We start from the raw sequence: 19,009 nt of genomic DNA on the forward strand, positions 1-19,009 counted from the left end.
GGTGGAGGCTGCCCCTGCACTGCTGGGGGGTGGGGGTGCAGGGAGACATGAGTTGGACATGAGTGGGGGCCTGGTGGAGGGTGCCCCTGGATGCTGTGGGGTGGGGGTGGTGGGAGACATGAGTGGGGGCCTGGTGGAGGCTGCCCCTGCACTGCTGGGGGGTGGGGGTGCAGGGAGACATGAGTTGGACATGTGTGGGGGCCTGGTGGAGGGTGCCCCTGGATGCTGGGGGTGGTGGGAGACATGAGTGGGGGCCTGGTGGAGGCTGCCCCTGCACTGCTGGAGGGTGGGGGTGGTGGGAGACATGTGTGGGGGCCTGGTGAAGGGTGCCCTGCACTGCTGGGGGGTGGGGCCGGTGGGAGACATGAGTGGGGGCCTGGTGGAGGCTGCCCCTGCACTGCTGGGGGGTGGGGGTGATGGGAGACATGAGTGGGGGCCTGGTGGAGGCTGCCCCTGCACTGCTGGGGGGTAGGGGTGCAGGGAGACATGAGTTGGACATGAGTGGGGGCCTGGTGGAGGGTGCCCCTGCACTGCTGAGGGGTGGGGGTGGTGGAAGACATGTGTGGGAACCTGGTGGAGGGTGCCCTGCACTGCTGGGGGGTGGGGGTGGTGGTAGACATGTGTGGGGGCCTGGTGGAGGGTGCCCTGCACTGCTGGGGGGTGGGGGTGCAGGGAGACATGAGTTGGACATGAGTGGGGGCCTGGTGGAGGGTGCCCTGCACTGCTGGGGGGTGGGGGTGGTGGGAGACATGAGTGGGGGCCTGGTGGAGGCTGCCCCTGCACTGCTGGTGGTGGGGTGCAGGGAGACATGAGTTGGACATGAGTGGGGGCCTGGTGCAGGGTGCCCCTGGATGCTGGGGGGTGGGGGTGCAGGGAGACATGAGTGGGGGCCTGGTGGAGGCTGCCCCTGCACTGCTGGGGGGTGGGGGTGGTGGGAGACATGAGTGGGGGCCTGGTGGAGGCTGCCCCTGCACTGCTGGGGGTGGGGGTGATGGTGATGGGAGACATGAGTGGGGGCCTGGTGGAGGCTTCCCCTGCACTGCTGGGGGGTGGGGGTGCAGGGAGACATGAGTTGGACATGAGTGGGGGCCTGGTGGAGGGTGCTCCTGGATGCTGGGGGGTGGGGGTGGTGGGAGACATGAGTGGGGGCCTGGTGGAGGGTGCCCCTGGATGCTGCGGGGTGGGGGTGGTGGGAGACATGAGTGGGGGCCTGGTGGAGGCTGCCCCTGCACTGCTGGGGGCTGGGGGTGCAGGGAGACATGAGTTGGACATGTGTGGGAGCCTGCTGGAGGGTGCCCCTGGATGCTGGGGGGTGGGGGTGGTGGGAGACATGTGTGGGGGCCTGGTGAAGGGTGCCCTGCACTGCTGGGGGTGGGGCTGGTGGTAGACATGAGTGGGGGCCTGGTGGAGGCTGCCCCTGCACTGCTGGGGGGTGGGGGCGGTGGGAGACATGAGTGGGGGCCTGGTGGAGGCTGCCCCTGCACTGCTGGGGGGTGGGGGTGATGGGAGACATGAGTGGGGGCCTGGTGGAGGCTGCCCCTGCACTGCTGGGGGGTGGGGGTGATGGGAGACATGAGTGGGGGCATGGTGGAGGCTGCCCCTGCACTGCTGGGGCGTGGGGGTGCAGGGAGACATGAGGTGGACATGAGTGGGGGCCTGGTGGAGGGTGCCCCTGGATGCTGGGGGGTGGGGGTGGTGGAGGGTGCCCTGCACTGCTGGGGGGTGAGGGTGGTGTGGTGGGAGACATGTGTGGGGGCCTGGTGGAGGCTGCCCCTGCACTGCTGGGGGGTGGGGGTGGTGGGAGACATGAGTTGGACATGAGTGGGGGCCTGGTGGAGGGTGCCCTGCACTGCTGGTGGATGGGGGTGGTGGGAGACATGAGTGGGGGCCTGGTGGAGGCTGCCCCTGCACTGCTGGTGGGTGGGGGTGCAGGGAGACATGTGTGGGGGCCTGATGGAGGGTGCCCCGCACTGCTGGGGGGTGGGGGCGGTGGTAGACATGAGTGGGGGCCTGGTGGAGGCTGCCCCTGCACTGCTGGGGGGTGGGGGTGCAGGGAGACATGAGTTGGACATGAGTGGGGGCCTGGTGGAGGGTGCCCCTGGATGCTGGGGGGTGGGGGTGCAGGGCGACATGAGTTGGACATGAGTGGGGGCCTGGTGGAGGCTGCCCCTGGATGCTGGGGGGTGGGGGTGCAGGGCGACATGAGTTGGACATGAGTGGGGGCTTTTGGAGGGTGCCCCTGGATGCTGGGGGGTGGGGGTGGTGGGAGACATGAGTGGGGGCCTGGTGGAGGCTGCCCCTGCACTGCTGGGGGGTGGGGGTGGTGGGAGACATGTGTGGGGGCCTGGTGGAGGGTGCCCTGCACTGCTGGGGCCTGGGGGTGGTGGTAGACATGAGTGGGGGCCTGGTGGAGGCTGCCCCTGCACCGCTGGGGGTGGGGGTGGTGGGAGACATGTGTGGGGGCCTGGTGGACTGCTGGGGAGTGGGGGTGGTGGGCCCTGCACTGCTGGGGAGTGGGGGTGGTGGGAGACCTGTGTGGGGGCTTGGTGGAGGGTGCCCCTGGATCCTGGGGGGTGGGGGTGCTGGGAGACATATTTTGGTGCTCAGTAGTGCAAGGGGACATGTGCGTTGGCTGGGGGGCATGGCCATGGTGGATGGGTTGCCTGTGGGACATAAGCAGGGGTGCAGGGTAGTCCCCTGTGGTGTGGGCTGCCTGCAGGGGCCGTGGAGGGTGTAGAGGGAACACCTGGGAGGACCCACACAGCCAAATCACGTGTAGCATTCCCCGGCACCACCGAAATACACGTACCCTGCTGAAATCGTGTGTGAATCTTCCCACGCACCTCGGAATACACGTACCCAGGCTAATCGCGTGTGGAACTTCCCACGCACCCCGTAGTACACGTACCCAGGCCAATCGCATGTGGAACTTCCCGCACATCCCGAAGTAGACGTACCCAGGCCAATCGCGTGTGGAACTTCCCGCGCACCCCGTAGTACACGTACCCAGGCTAATCGCGTGTGGGACTTCCCGCGCACCCCGAAGCACACGTACCCAGGCCAATCGCGTGTGGAACTTCCCGCACATCCCGAAGTACACGTACCCAGGCCAATCGCGTGTGGAACTTCCCGTGCACCCCGAAGTACACGTACCCAGGCCAATCGCGTGTGGAACTTCCTGCGCACCCCGAAACACACGTACCCAGGCTAATCGCGTGTGGGACTTCCCGCGCACCACGAAGTACACGCTCCCAGGCCAATCGCATGTGGAACTTCCCGCGCACCCAGGAACACACGCACACGCTATTTTTCACACAGCGGGTGTCCGTGTTTGTCGGTACCCCTTTGCACCTCATTTGTCCTAGAGGGCCATTGTATGGACCATTCATCATGGCTGTATATGGGTGCTTTTTGTTAGCGCATATTTTGGTGCACATTTTTTTCAGACGCAGGGACGCTACCGCCTGCTTTCTTGTGGCGTACTTGTTTGGCCCTGTGCGCGTCTTTGACCGTGCGCTGGTTTGCCCTATTCGATTCCATGAATACGGGTTGTAGGCGATCGTGTGGGCGTTCCACGCACTTGCCTCCTGTACTTCCCCCGTGACGCCCATATTTTCACGCGTTGTTCCCCATTCCGAGTGTTACGCCCCGTGTTCCGCCTACTTTTGTGATGTGCGCCGTGCTATGTGCGATTTCGCAGCGGCCGTGGCGCACGCCGTTGGATGACCTGTGCGCCGTCGTGCGTGGCGCACATTTTCAGCGCACATCCAATGTTTTTCTCGTGCACGGACTTCCATGAATCGATGTGCGCTGGTTTCCCTGCGATTTTCGCACTTGCACTGCGATTTTCGCACTTTTACTGCGAATCGCACGTTTTGGCACCTCTGCGTGGGATTTTTCGGCGCACATTAATTCCATGAATCAACCCCTTTGTTTCTTCACCAGACTCTATCCAGGTTAGCCCAGTGATCTCCTGCTGATTCATAACATTAAAGCACTCATTCCTTGAGTGCTGCATGATCTCACTGGCAGGGACTGGAATCTCTGAAAAAGATTTGACAGCTAATCCATGTTGCCTCCTGTCACTTCTGCTTATTCTGCGGTAAATATATTGTTGCAGTAACAGTCACAATTTTAAGGACAGATTTCAAATTACAGCCGAGTAAAGAAGGAATGTATTTTATAGATTGTTGTTTTATACTTTTATGTCATACAGATCTTAACTGTGTTTTTATATATTTATTTCAGACTTTTAAAGTTGCCCAAGTATATTCTTCTGGAAAACGTCAAAGGATTTGAAGTTTCTTCTGCCAGGTAATGGGAGCCCTTTACATACATTTTTGTTCTTTCTGATAGCGCTTTATAACACTTAATTCAAATGCCCCTGTATTTGTGTAGACCTAATACTAACACATTTCAACATGACTTAGAAGATCACAATGAGAGCATAACATGTTTTTATATGGGGAAACGAAGGTGCTGTGGCTTTCTGTAGCTAATGGCTCCTCTGCCAATTTTATATGCTTTTTAAAACTCATTTTTGACATTTTCATCACATAGATAGTATACACTTAGTTCTGTAGTAGATTCTAGAGTTCCTGTCATGGCCACTGGACAAGGGTCCAGTTCTTCCTCACCTCCAGTGTCCAAATGCCTAAGGCAAGTGCAGCAGGGCCGGGCCTGGCCATAGAACATCATTGGAAGGCACGTGCAACAGTCCCTGGGAGGGGCAAGGTGGAGCTACAAGGCGGGGCTAAAGGGAGGGGCCAGGGGCATCTTATATAAGGCCTTCCCATCCACATACCTCTGCTTCGCAGTATTCTGCTTTCTGCAGCGTAACGCTTACCGGTGTCCTTACCTGAGCATCCAATTGATTCCAGCTGCTCCATCTCTGAAGACATCTTACCGGATTCCAGCAAATCCATCGCTGAAGACGCCTCTTACCTGAATCCAGCTACTCCACCGCTTAAGGCGCACCGTACCTGCTTCCAGTCGCTACATCGCTGTGCGCGCCTCTTACCTGCATCCCATCACTATCGGAGTCGGAGCCTTCTTCTCACCTGATCCGGGCACCCAGTTACTCGGAGCTCCACTTCTTGCCTTCTCCTTCGCTCTACCTTCATCCTGTAACCGAGGAAATGGGCTGAACATCCAGACTTCGCACCATACGCCGCCCGCCTTCTCCTGCAAGGGAAAAAGAACACAACAGGTTAGAAATCATATAGACAACGAACGCTTGGCCGTGCCATACTTGAGACTAGAGTTCCATCATAAAGGCCAAGTTACCAGCTACTTTGGGAGCTCCACCATCGTCAGGGGAATCCCCGGATTCGCTCCACGACTCCGATCTGCATCGTCACACCTATTGGGATGAGATAAGACATTGCAAGAATTACTATTAATGATCAAGACAAAAGACATTATAATAAACTATAATCATAACCAAAAGACTTACCTTCTAAGTGAATTGGTCGCAGCCGGACTAGATCAACACTTCCACGGACCAGTGAAGCAACTAGGTCCACTCTACGCTCCCCTGCTATAAGCAGTAGGACGGATAGCCCAACATTACAACACAACAGGTGAGCTTGCATGGGAAAACGCTTGCACACTTCATTTTGGCACAAGAGGGTCGAGGGAAGTCACGAAACCACCATGCCATTCTCATTGCCTCTCATCTTCTCTCGGGGGCAATACCAGCATCCAGAACAGCAGGCCCTGCAGCAACAAGGAGAGAGAGGTGAGCCAGGGGTGCCAAGTTGAGGGAGGGCTCCAACCATGCCCCAACGCCCCCGCAGAGACCAAGTGAGCGTAACAGTTCCTTATACAAAATTTCTCAAAATCATCAAGGGTTTTCTATAAAAAGAGATGTTTTTATTCCAAAGACATAGACTCTCTTGGGATGTCTAATTCTATAACCCAACACTTACTAATGCGCCAGATCCCTTAAGAATTGTTATACCATTTATTCATCATACAACATTTTTCAGTCAATTTCTCACAATATCCTTTGTACATCCTAAAAGTTAGTTGTTACAACAATATTTTTACAATTCCTGCCTTCGTTACAAGAATATTTTTACAAGTCCTGCCTACAATTCCTGCCTATATGTGTTTCGACCTTAAACTTCAGGTCTTCTTCAGGGCTACTTTCTCAAATCCTTGCAATTTGTATGTTTCTGATTCACTTATACGCTCTGCACCAGCCTTACGCTTTTTCTAGCTCCTATTCATCAGAGTAATCTCCTAGTTCATCCATACTTCCTGGTTTCACAGCTGCCTCGACGTTCAGAGTTCACCAGTGACCGCTCACTAATGAATTCAGGCAACAGCTCTTTTCAGGTCATAATCCTGCATGTTACGCTCACATATAAATTATTTGCTTCCACAACCGTTTGCAATTGAAGCATTGCAAACTTATCAAGGATCTTAAGAAGAAAGTTGCAGTTTGTGATTGGCCTAAAACTGCTAGGATCCTTGGAGTCCAGTCCTGTCTTTTTGAGAAGAGGAGGGATCGTAACTGCCTTGATAGATGCTGGAACTGAGCTATCACTAAAATAGGCATTTTCGAGCTTAGTGAGGATAGGTGCAAAGAGCACTTTATGCTTCGGTATGATTTTAGGTGGAATAATATTTTCTAAAGAAGAGGTCGGTTTTATAAATAAGTGTGTAGGGTTATGTCTTGTGCAGGGTAACAGCGTGAGGGGGTTGGGTTGTAGGGAAATAATACTGCGTATCTGGTTCCATGTGTTTACAACGAATGAAAAAATAATTACAGTGTTTTCGACATTTTCATTATTTTATTTAAATGCACCAAACTCCCTCCCTAACATATTTAAGGACTGGTGTAATTTTAAATACTAAATCCAGTCCAAGAATATTTGGGGAAAGTGTTGGAGAGTGCATTTAAAAAAAAAATATGAAAATATCAAACACTTGTTATTTTTTCATTTGTTATAAAGACTGCATACTGCGTATCTCCTAAGGTGTCATCCCTCGTTTCATAGGGTTTTCCCCTGCCCATGAGATCCACCTGCTGAGTACCACCCCCAGGGGGACTATCGGGTAGCAACGTCACCTCCCTAGCCTCATGGGGAGACACTTCCCCCATAAAAAGCAGTGAAGACATACTGGGATTTGTCACAAAGGACACTATGATTCAAGTAAATTTTTATTGGTAACCTACCTTATCAGACAGACTCCTGGTGTCTACTGGTACCCTCTCTATTTATTCTCTATATAGCGGCCATGGGATCGGTCGGTCGTAGCTTCCCGGGATGCCTACACTCCTGAAATGGGCCTGTGGCAAATTAGGCACTTAGCCTATGCAGATGATATAATTCTGCTGGACCAGGCGCCTATTGGACTCAAGCTAGAGGTTCACACCACCGCAAGAGATAAGAGATCTGGAGCTTGAAATAAACCCATTAAAATCATACATTTTAATTTTCAGTCCTGAAAGGGCTGGAACAAATTATTTCACCTGGTATTTGAATGAGATAAAGTTAGAAAAGGTTCATAGATGGAAATAGCTGGGAATCTATTTTGAACAAATTTCATCTGCAAATATCTATAATGATGCATATGCAAAAGGTTTACCTCTTAAAGCACAGATGAAAGAATAGAAAACAGATATGGTGATTGTTCTATACTGCCCCTTATCAAGTTATACTGGCGGAAAATCATTCCCTCCCTGATGTATGAGTCCGAACCCCTATCGCTGAAAGCCCAGTGGAGCAAACCGGATGGCATGATATGGAGATCGGCTCTAAATCTACCTAAAGACGTTCCTATTGCGAACTTACGGTTTGAATTTGCACGAAGTTCCATAGAATTATATAGGCAGTGAAAATCTCTGACCCTTGTAAGAGGATTCAATTCAACACTACAGCTAAGTCAACGCCTAGTCTAGAATACTGAATGAAAACCCTTATTGATATACCTTTATGTCCAGTTCATGCGTTCTGGATGACTACCCCTATATAACACCCCTCTCTTGGAATCCTCCTGACCCCACTGAGCCAAGAAGTAGTTCTGTTTTGCAAGTTAAAAGGTTTATTTGATAACTTAAACAATATATATTATATCACGCTTTATAATAAATTAATAATTGAATATCACACTTAATCGGATCAGTAATCAATAATGGATAGTCTGGCACTAGCACACTTCTTTATAATCAATGATGAGTGGTTATAGGATGGATAAGATAGCAACAATACTTTATGGTTTCAAATGGATGCAAGGTGGAATGAAATTGCAGTACAGAAAATAACTTGATAGGATTTCAGCAAAAGACAATGTAATCACTTTCTTGGACAATTCACCCCCCCCCCCCCTTTTATGCAATGCAAGGAAGTGGAAGGAAAAGCACACAGTTCTCAGAAATGCAATCAAATGTGATTCAGTTCACCCCAGCAAGCTTAGACAACAGAAGTTTAAAACACAACCCAAAATGCTTCTATATGTGCTGGCAATGGAGTGAAAAATATGCTAAAATGCTTTTAATTCCCTGTAGAGGTTCAGGGTGAGTGGTATCTAGTTAATATTAGTCCAGGCTCACACTAGCAATGATTCAGGGATGATTAGCAGGTTAAACGAATTTCTGGCAAATGGAAGGCAAGCAGCATCAGATTTTTACACGTGGAGAAATTTGCAAATCGCGGCAAAATCCGCGAATGCGTGTTCCGCGATTGCGGTAAAACTATAAGGGATATATTAGGAATGTGGTTCTTGGTGCGATTAAAAGCTAAGATTCTAAGCTTTCAGATGAAAGTTACTGCAAGTCTCTAGCCCAAACGGTTACAGAGTTATGACCGATTTAGTAGAGGTCGTTTTTAGTTTTGTAAATTTTAAACGCAACACTTTTTCAGCTTTAAAAATGATGGCAGAATAACACAATTTCTAAGCTACAGTTCTACTTAGATTAAAAATGGATTGAATTATATGATTTTAACTAAGAGATGTGTTCTGAGTTTTGCCGAGTACTCACAAGAGATTTTGAACCGGAAAGCGACTTGGTCATGGACTTCAGTCTGGTCAGGTCTTCCCGAGTTCCGCTCACAGCGCCTGGCCTCTGGAACTGCTCACAGCATCGGGGTCAGCACTCTCTCTCTCTGGGTACAGCACTGCTTCTGGATTCTGGAGATTGAGGGATTTGAAGTCTCTGTTTATCTTGGAGTCCAAGTGTTGGCTCTTTGAAGGTTGATGGAGGTAAGTATGGATTTTTCCGGCAGAGCTTCTAGCTGCAGATGGAAATGAAGCTCTCCACCTAAGTTTCAGTGGTCCATTTATATGTTCTGCAAGTGGGTCTGTGTGTTGGTCATAACTAAACTTGCCCCTCTCACTTGTCATTGGTCCAGCTTTCATTTCTCCCCTGATTGGGGGAGCTAAGTTGTGTCAGAGTGATGTCAGCCATTTATGATCTCTTGAAAAAACTCCCCTGTCATCTGTGCACCCAAATCTATATATGATCAAAATACATATTTCACAGTTACACAGTTGTTTGAAATTACATACCCATGTCACATATCACATGAGGTATACTCTGTCCCAAATCTGCTGTTTCTAAGAGCTTGCATTCAAAAATGGCAACTTTTAGCACTTTTTAATGTGCTAAACAACATTGGATCTTCATTAAATTTTATACAACTGTTCCTCACATATCTACCCACATACCAATGCATTTTCGTTTGTCTAGCTGAAACAGGGAGTCTGTAATAGTAATAAACAGCAGGGTTTTGTCCCAGAATATCCCACAATTTGGAGTTTGGGCTTGAATTAAAGGTACATTTTTTTAATTAAGTCTCTCAAAGTTATACATTTCTGTCGTTTGATTACAAAGAGTTATCAGTGTTTTTGTAAAATATATATTTTACTTTCAAGTCAGTTCAGAGTGTTGAGGTCCGCCTCCAAGACTTGGGTGGGTCAGTCACATGCATCCTCTGGCAGGCAGGCCTTTGTTGACAGTAAAACAGTAAAAATCAACATATTCCTTTCAGAGGAAAGGGGCCATTGTGTGGTCTCTGGGAAGCTGACATCAGGAGGCCAGGGAGCCACTTTGCATTTAATTAACAGAACCCTGTGATTTCCTGGCTCCTTGTGTTGAGTTCTGAAGTGTCAAGAGTTCTCAGCACAGGCAACCCCTTTGAACTTTTAATGACATGAGACCCCTTTCTTTGCACTTAGACAGTTTTGCAAGACAGCTCTCCTGTCAGAGTTTAGACCGCCAGCGCCCCCTTGAGGATTTTGTTGGTACTGCATGCAATTTTGGGATTTTCTTGGATTAATGCATTCTAAACAGGAATGGTTCTTACATGGTAGTAAATCCTTGCTTAACATTGTTATGATGGGGCTCCTTACAGTAAAATGGTTATGTGGAACCCCACAAAAGGGTTGAATCTTTAAAGTGGTCCAATGAGTCACGATTTCAGCATCTTTTTGACATTAGTAACAGTGGATTTTGTTAACAAAGACCTTTCTTTACATTGGTGGGTGGCAAGTTAGGTAACCATTTTGGTGTGCGCACAACTGCGCAGCTCTCCTGGATTCTGGGATGAAATGATGGGCGGCGACAGCGCATCCCCATCTTTACCCACTCCAATGATTTATTTTTGTTCTGGGGTAAAATGATGGGCAGCGACAGCTTAATCCCCACATTCACCCCGTCTAATGATTCCACATGGGTCAAAACCCTCCACACCCTGTACAGTAAGGTGTTGAGCACGCAGACAACTTTATACGAAACTACATGTGAGGTTGCAGACCGGTGATCTCAAGAGATGCAGAGCCTATTGGAGAGTTTGGATGTGAGCGATAGGACTCGTACTGAATATCCTTAAAGGGTTATGAGAAAGCTCCAATAATTAGTTTGAATTAAACTAGAGAGTCAATTCTAAAATGTAAACTTCCGTTTTTGCATCTAATTGAAAAAGGTCTTGTCTTACTCGCTTTTTATATTTAAGAACATCCCCCAATCGTAGGTGGATGTTGAAATTCCTCAGATTCAGGCTTAATATTGCTCCCAACAGTGAGATTAGTAATATTAGAGCTTATATGAAGGAGGAGGGGGTTACATACAGATATTGTAAAGCGGAGGCATGGCCCAAAATGCTAGAACATTTGATCCTAGTGTCCAAATCTGCAACAGAAAAGCATGTTCCACTTTGCTAAATGTATATAGTCTTTTAAATACAATAGGTAAGGATCATGAGCGGGAACCAAATTTTGCTTTGTATTGCTGTGATGAATTATATTAACATTGTTTCAGGACTAGATTGGTACATTAATACATTTGGTTGGAAGCCTAATTCTAACTAGGAGTTAATTGTATAGTGTACAGAGTGTATTAATGGAAAGCAGGGCTGCATACCAACCCATGGAATACACTAGCGAACGCTTAAACCATATGACTGTGCCTTGGAAAAAATAATTTTATTAGGAAGTTTGATATTGTTATGTGCAATGTGAAATTATGTAATGGATTGTTTATGTGTAAAAGCTTTGATTGATAAGCCAATAATCCCCAATTTTTCTTCTTTTTTTTTAAAGTGTGCAAATATGAAAAATTGCACGTTGGCACATTTGCACATCCTCAAAGCAGCATATCTTACAAGAGCTGATGAAATACAAGCCATGATCTTCACCATAGTTAGCTAGCGCAACTACATTCTGACTCAGTATGAATGTTCCCTTCCAGAAAGAATAGTTATGTCTATTCTCCAATCCTCTTTTCAAATGAGGCTTAACTGGCAGTTAATGCAGTACATTGAGTGCACTTTTTGCATGGATCTAATTACGCCTCACTCGTTAACTGTACCTGCTTCTACTAGTCTTTGTTCCACTGACCCACAACAACTTAACTTGTGTCTTACCCCTTGACTCCCTTTTAAAATGCTGCCTTCTCAACTCTGTCGAAAGAGCCCTCCTTCACTTGCTGTGTCAACCTCCACTCTTAACACCCAGGATGTAGGTTGGTTGTTAATTCTGTCAGCAGCCATGTGCCTCATGTGCGGGTCTAATATTCATTTGGTTTTTGTGAGCGTCCCTTGGCTTTTCCTCGCCCGCATCTGGATGCTGCTAATGGCCATAATGGCCTTGTCGGTAGGCTTTGCTGTGTGGTAGGCTGTGCTGTGTGGTAATGGCCTGGTAATGTTCTCGCTTTACTGGGACTGTTACCTAGAGTAATTGGGCAGTTACCACATGGTACAGCCCTTCACAAATGCCATTATGTCCTAATTAGTTGAATTATTGTAATAACGTAACAGACTCATCGAATAAACCGCTTCTGTTTCACATATGATATGATAACTAAACATTGGGCAACCTGAGCCTGGCACAGCTTATGGTCAAAAACAATCACAGCAAGATAAAAGTAAGAGATTCACTATTTTCAATGACTGACAATACCCGGCCAATAGTACTGTTTTTGCTGAATTAGTGACTGAGAAATAGACTTTCATACAGTTCACACCATTTTGGTTTATCAGAAATTTCCAATGTAGATATCTTTTTAGTGCAACACATTTTAGGTATATGTTCACCAGACAGGGGCTGTACTTTTTTAGGCCTATGAAATCTATATGCTTATATGTTCTATACCGCATGGATACTTTTTCACGAAGATTAGATGTTTCCTTATAATATTTTCTGGGTGCGTTTGCATGCCATTTTATTTTGCTTATATCCAGCCCATGGATTTGTTTTGATTTCTTCATTTTGAGATTGAGCCTGCTTGACAGGGGTCCTATGTAATTTGCAGCTCAACACATGGTGTAGGGTGAAAGGGGAGTGCTGATTGGCAGCCTCCCACAGAAGTCTGCCACTGCCTCTTCCAGCAGTGACTCCACTTCCTGAATGAACATATGAACGTCTCCCAGATTGCCCAATAGTTTTAGGGGGGCAGGGATTCGGACAGCAACTCTTTGGTTCCCTCTCCCTTAAAATATATGAAAAGCATAAAGTCACTTAAAAACTTCCACCCCAAGAAAAGAAAATATTTCTCTAATCAGTTGAATCGTGCCCTTATTCTTTGTCAGGAACAGCAAGATACAAGATCAACACCTGTGTTGCATAACAGACAGGTTCTCAGATGGCTATATGCAGGTTATCCCAGCACGTTGGAGGTGGCTGAGGAGTGAAAAAGAGGCTCTCTGGCTGACAATTCTGGCAATATCCAATTAATTAACCCTACAGTATATCAAACCATTTGTGGTGTAGCCAAACAATTGGACGTACATCAGTCAATGTGGTCACAGGTTTTACAAACCTTTTTTGCTTATTAAGATCAGTGATTATTTGGGTAAAAAACGATAGGAAGGAAAACATAGATGCATATTTTCTATATGGTTTCTAATACATCCAATCAGTATGCACTATGAAAACATAAATGAATCGGCAGTGTATCAATGTATTAATTTTTTTTTATTTGTATTTGGTTTACAAACCTTTTACAATAGAATTTATAAAAAAATAGTAGCAAAGTAATAACAATGTAGTAACAAAATAACAGAAAGGAAAGTGCCAAAGTACACATAGTCCACATTTCCAGTGATTCCAAAAATTGAAACGCAATAGGGAATCAAATTATATACAACTAATAATAAAATAACATAAAATTTAGTAAAGTTAAACATTTTCAGAAAAGGTTAAAATGTTTCCCATTCAAACTAAAACAGTTCTTACTATACATCTTTCCTTTCCATATCCAATTTCAGTATTTTATGAATCAGGTTAAATGTGCATGCCCGCTCTTTTCTCCTGGTTACAGATCATCTTAGGCTCCTGGCGTCTTAGAAAGTAATATTGCAGCTTTCCAAAATACGAATTACTGCCATTGTCAGACCAGGCGAATGTCCAGGGATCATCCAGTCCCAGAACATTTCTGATATGTAGTGGGGGAGAATCAAACCCGAATTTACCAAACCAGATGCATCTTGCAGGCCAGGTTCCTTCACAATCCAATAGTAAATGTTTAATAGTTTGTTCTTCTGGATTTATACAGATCTTGCATAATTGGATTGGCCGGTCCCCCTGCCCTCTTTTTGCTAGGACTTCCCCGGTATGTGCTACATTCAGTCTCAATCTTAGGAATTTTTTTAACCTTCAGTCTGGGAACTTTATCAGATATTTATTGAGGCGTCCTAATTCTGTGTCCTCTTTTTGGAGTTGGTTTGGGATTTTTACAGATTGTATTTCATCAATAGTATTTATCCAATCCATCTTTCCCCATTGTTTTTTTGCTTTTGCAGAATTCTCAATTATTGTTTCGATATCAATGTCCATTTTGTCCAGCATTCTTTTACTTGAGAGTCGAGGTTCTTAATCATTTTCTATTTATTTTTCTCAAGGCGGGTTCTAATGTGTGGGTATAATGATCCTTCTTTGGCCGATAAAATCAAGCGAAAAAGGGAGACCAATTTCCATCCGACCTGGGCTTTCATGGATTTTAAGCCCAATTCGATTCTGATGTTTGCCACGGGAAGGCACATTGGCAGCCCTAAAACATCCCTCCACAACACACCCTCCCATCTTTGCTAGTTTCTTTCCCAAAACTGAGGTTTTGTTTCTATGCCTCAGAGCAGAATTGGGATAACTTTGGCCTGATAGAATTTTATAAGAGGACACAAAGAGAACCCACAATATCTCATCAAGATTTTTTTCATTCGGGCTGCAAGTTGTTTCGTTTTCATGAGAATATCATGTTCAACCTTGTGGACAGACAGGGATGCATATATTTTATAACCAAGGTAGGTTAATTCTTCAACCCTTGTGATTTGCTGACCTCCCATCTTCCATTGTTGGAATTTGACCTTTTTATTTCTTTGTCGGAATAACATTATTTTTGATTTTATGAGGTTTATGGCTAAGCCATTTTCTTCCGCGTAACTATGTAGTTTTCTCAAAAGTCGTTGAAGCCCAATAGCTGTCTTATCGAGTAGAACTACATCATCCACGTAAGCAAGCCAGTGGATTTTAACACCATTTAACATTGGACTTGCGAATGCAGATGATTCGAGGTACTCTCCCATATCAGGGAGATAGAAATTAAAGAAGAGAGGTGCTCCCAGACAACCCTGCCTAACTCCCCATTTGACCCCCACTGGGTCTGATAGGTGTCCCTCCTCTTCCAACCGGACTCTAACTGTAGTATTCCTATGAAGTTCTATGAGCATATCCAAGATTCTCTCAGGTATGCCCTTGTTTCTTAATTTTTGCCACAGTCTGCCTCTATCCACTAGGTCAAAGGCTTTTGAGAAGTCCACCCAAGCCCCATAGAGTTCTTGGTCCTCTTTCTTTCCTGTGTTCTCGGACATAAGATTTATTACCACTACATTTATCATTGTGGACAAACCCCTCCTAAAGCCCGTCTGGCACTTTGAAAGGACTCTCACTCTTCTTTCCCAGGCTTCAAGCTCGCCCGTCAGGATCCTCATAAATATTTTGCATCTATATCAAGGAGGGCGATCGGTCAGTAGTTGGTCGCTGCAGTCCGATCGCCCTCCTTGAACAGTGGAATGATAATGGCAGATTTCCAGGACACTGGAAATTCTTTCTTTGCCATGATCTCCTTAAACAGCCAGTTTAAAAGCCTAACCCTTAAAGAAGGATCATTTCTTAATACCTGATAGGTCAAACCATTTGGGCCCGCTGCCCTAGAAGAAGAACTGCTCCCAATTAGATTGATGATATATTGCTTATCAAAAGTGAGACTCCAGACCACATCCCTTTTTTTTCTGTATAGTGATTTTTTGCAGTTTCCCAAAAACCTCCTTCAGGTGCACCATCCAATCTATCTCGGATACTAAGTTGCACTGCCTAGATTCAATTTTCCCTTCCAGTTGATGAATCACACCCCAAAAATCTCCCAAATCTCTTTCCTAATTGATTCAACATGTGTTCACCATCTTGTTGAATTCTCCAGATTTTCCTGGACACCGACCAAGATTTGTAATTCTGCATGAGGGATCTGGATTCATTTCTCTTCTTCTCATCACTCATGGAAGATTTTATTATTCTTCTGAGTGTTTTATTCATAGTTTTGTTCATTAACATAGTTTCTTCATCAAATGAGTGACGGTGTATCTGTTTTCTCCCTCTGCCTTTTTCCACTGGAGGACAGATAGACCACACAAACTTGGTGAAGCTTCCCAGTTTGCAACTGTCATATTGTTTTTCTTGTGAGGTCCCCATCAAACAGTCATTTAACTCCCTCCCCTCGCACCTGCATTTTGTTTGGCGGGCTCTTCCTTTCCATACTGTAAGTGGGTCATGATACCTCACCTGGGGTAAATACATATATAAACAAATCATACAAGATTAGACATTTTAAAAAGCAGTATATATGACAACATACACATCTAGCATCAATAACTCAATCAATGAGACAAAGATGACATGGAAATGTGTACAACAAGGGTGATCCAGGCTACTAATATATCTTAAAATGTTTGATAATAAGAGCGTAGAGACCCAAACTACTCTTCACTGATGAGGCACAATGAGGCTGAAACATGTCTGGGGATGCTTGTGGTTCGTGCAGAAGGGATGTGACCAAGCAGCTCGGCTGGACTGCCCCTTTTGGGGTGGGATCAAGTCTGATTTGCATAAGGCCTTTCCCTTTTTCTAATGGCTTGGCAGGTGAAAAACGATGGTCTTGAGGGTTCTGAATTCTAAACCTTCCAGCCATCACCTCATTTGTTTTGCGATAGTATGAGAACACCACATAGAAAGTAGACACTGCAGTTTTTTAGGGAGGGCATCCTTACAAGTTGTGATATTCAAGCTCAGACATGACATCAGCCAGCACCAAGGAGTCCTTTGGGGATTCAAAACAAATTAGGCCGATCCCAAGAAGTAACTTAAAGAAAGGCCCGTTTGGAGGTGCCATTCACTTGCGTCTTGAAGGCTAGATGTGAATTAAGTTACACCCTGAATTCCAACATGGAAGCTTTGTGACTTGTAAGATCCCAGGATAAAAGGCTTGAGAGCAGATGGGACCCTAGATACACAGGGCCTAGCAGGAGGATATTGGTTTTAGCAACATTCAGGCAGAGATGAATTGTAGACATCCATCCCAGATGTGTAAGCGGCTCTCAGGAACTGTTTGCCATGGTTGCTTTCTGAGAGAATATATGCAAGCCATGTTAAGGCTGGGCCTTTGCTTCCCATAGAATCCATCAGGCGAAGGAGTAAAATTCAGCGGTTAATGGCATCAAAGGCTTTTATAGGTCAAGCATGAATAAGCACATATTCAATCATGATCTCTGGTTTACCTACATCGGGTGGTTTTACTGCCTCACTGGGTACAGGAACCCTATTGCAGCTTACCATTCATCTCTAGATCTTGTTAGACGTATTGTGAATACAATTCCTGACTCTGCTATGACACACCCTCTGATTAAAGCCCCATAGGTCACAATCCCACCCCACAATTCTGGAATAAGAAACCAGCTATATTTTGAGTTTAAAATCTATTTTATTTGTATGAAGAAATCCCAACCAGTGGTGGTCCCCAAACCCTATGCTTGGGCAGTCACTATAGTATAATACAAACATAGGCAGATTGTTTACAAAAAGAAAAATGTACCTGCCTGTGGAAATCTCACTACTATCATGAAATGCGCCATAGTCATTCCTATCGGTCAGTTCTCTATATCTGTTTCTAAGCTATTCTAAAACAATAATGTCGGTCAGTGTGGGAAACGGTTTAAATTCACTTTGTTTCCTTCAATAATAACTAATGTTGGCAGTAGAGAGAGTATGCTTCGAATAGGTTAAACAAATCTGTAACATTGTTTCTTCATTTTTATCACATTATCTTGTGCATATGGTGCTTTCGGTTTATAGTTTATGTGTGAATTTGAAAGTACAAACTATGGTAGTTGCATCAAAATCTACATGCTTCCCCCATTTCTTTTGGATGATTTGGGTGTATCTAATAAAGGGTCCTCCCACTTCTACAGAATGTCATTGGCTAGATTTGACTGTTTATTAAAAATTGCATACTTTTCTAGGAAAGGTGGCCCAGCTAAGCTCCTTTTCAACCCCCCAAGCTTGAAGTGGTAGGGATTTCACATTGTGTCACTTTTAAAATAACTGTGGCCTCCACACGTCTGCGTGTATTAATCCACTGTCAGGCTGTTAAGCGTTGTGCACCGATTGATAGCCCCTCTGAATAACCTGTGAAAATGCAGGTTACCTTTACTTGGCTATTGTTTAAAAAGACTGCATGTTGTGCAGAAATGCTATTTGTTAGACACTGAATCAGATCTCTTTTGACTTTGAATATAGTGAGAAAGCAATGTGCATTTCACAATGAAATGCTAAAGCATTCTATTTGGAATATGCCTCTGCCCCAATAGTTTCCCTCCCAATTCCCTTATTTGCTGGTACTTAGCAGAGAAATGGTTCCAGAGGACATATATCCAATTACACTGGGGATTTTAATACTCGCGTTGGTTTATTCTTTTAAGGCACAGAGCCAGCAAGGACCCTCGCAGCTTCCTGAGATACTTCCCCAGTCTGCTAGGCCCCTCCACTATCTGCTTTGTCTGCCTCAGGGAAATCAGGTCTCACTCAAGGTAAATTCTGCTTCAGGCTTCCTCCTGAACAAGGCCCATGGTTCTGATCGCTCAAGATGTTATCCCATCTTGATGTGATAACATCATGAGCGATGCAATGTTAATCCAGTTAGATAGAGGTTCCCCTTTCTGCACCCTTCAGAATGCCAAAGCTCTCTTGAATTTCTATGGGCTGCAACTTAAATAGGCATCACACTTTCGCACAATACCTCGTTACATTCTGATTTTGGTTTGGTTGAATTCTCCCATTGTTTCTATTAAGAAGTTGACACTCCCCGAATAAAACACCCCTTCATTTTGCTGGTTGATCATATTTTAGCATATGACACTGGTGTATTCTGAATTGGACTATTCACGTTTCGAATGGATTGTGTCCTCCCACATATTCCTTATCTTTGAAAGTTGTTGTCCAGCTTCATCTGTTTCGG

At 45.8% G+C, this 19,009-nt stretch overlaps 1 protein-coding gene across 2 annotated transcripts in view; it reads left to right on the plus strand.

Annotated features, from left to right (window-relative positions):
* TRDMT1 (tRNA aspartic acid methyltransferase 1) overlaps nt 1–19,009 on the plus strand; it is a 542,866-nt gene that overhangs the window by 112,260 nt on the left and 411,597 nt on the right. For both annotated transcript variants that reach the window (XM_069648351.1, XM_069648352.1), the window contains exon 5: nt 4,249–4,314. In XM_069648351.1, coding sequence (XP_069504452.1) covers nt 4,249–4,314 — 66 coding nt within the window. The remainder of the gene's footprint in view (nt 1–4,248; nt 4,315–19,009) is intronic.

The sequence above is a fragment of the Ambystoma mexicanum genome, chromosome 2q (assembly GCF_040938575.1).
Source record: "Ambystoma mexicanum isolate Mex_15411 chromosome 2q, UKY_AmexF1_1, whole genome shotgun sequence".
NCBI lineage: Eukaryota > Metazoa > Chordata > Amphibia > Caudata > Ambystomatidae > Ambystoma > Ambystoma mexicanum.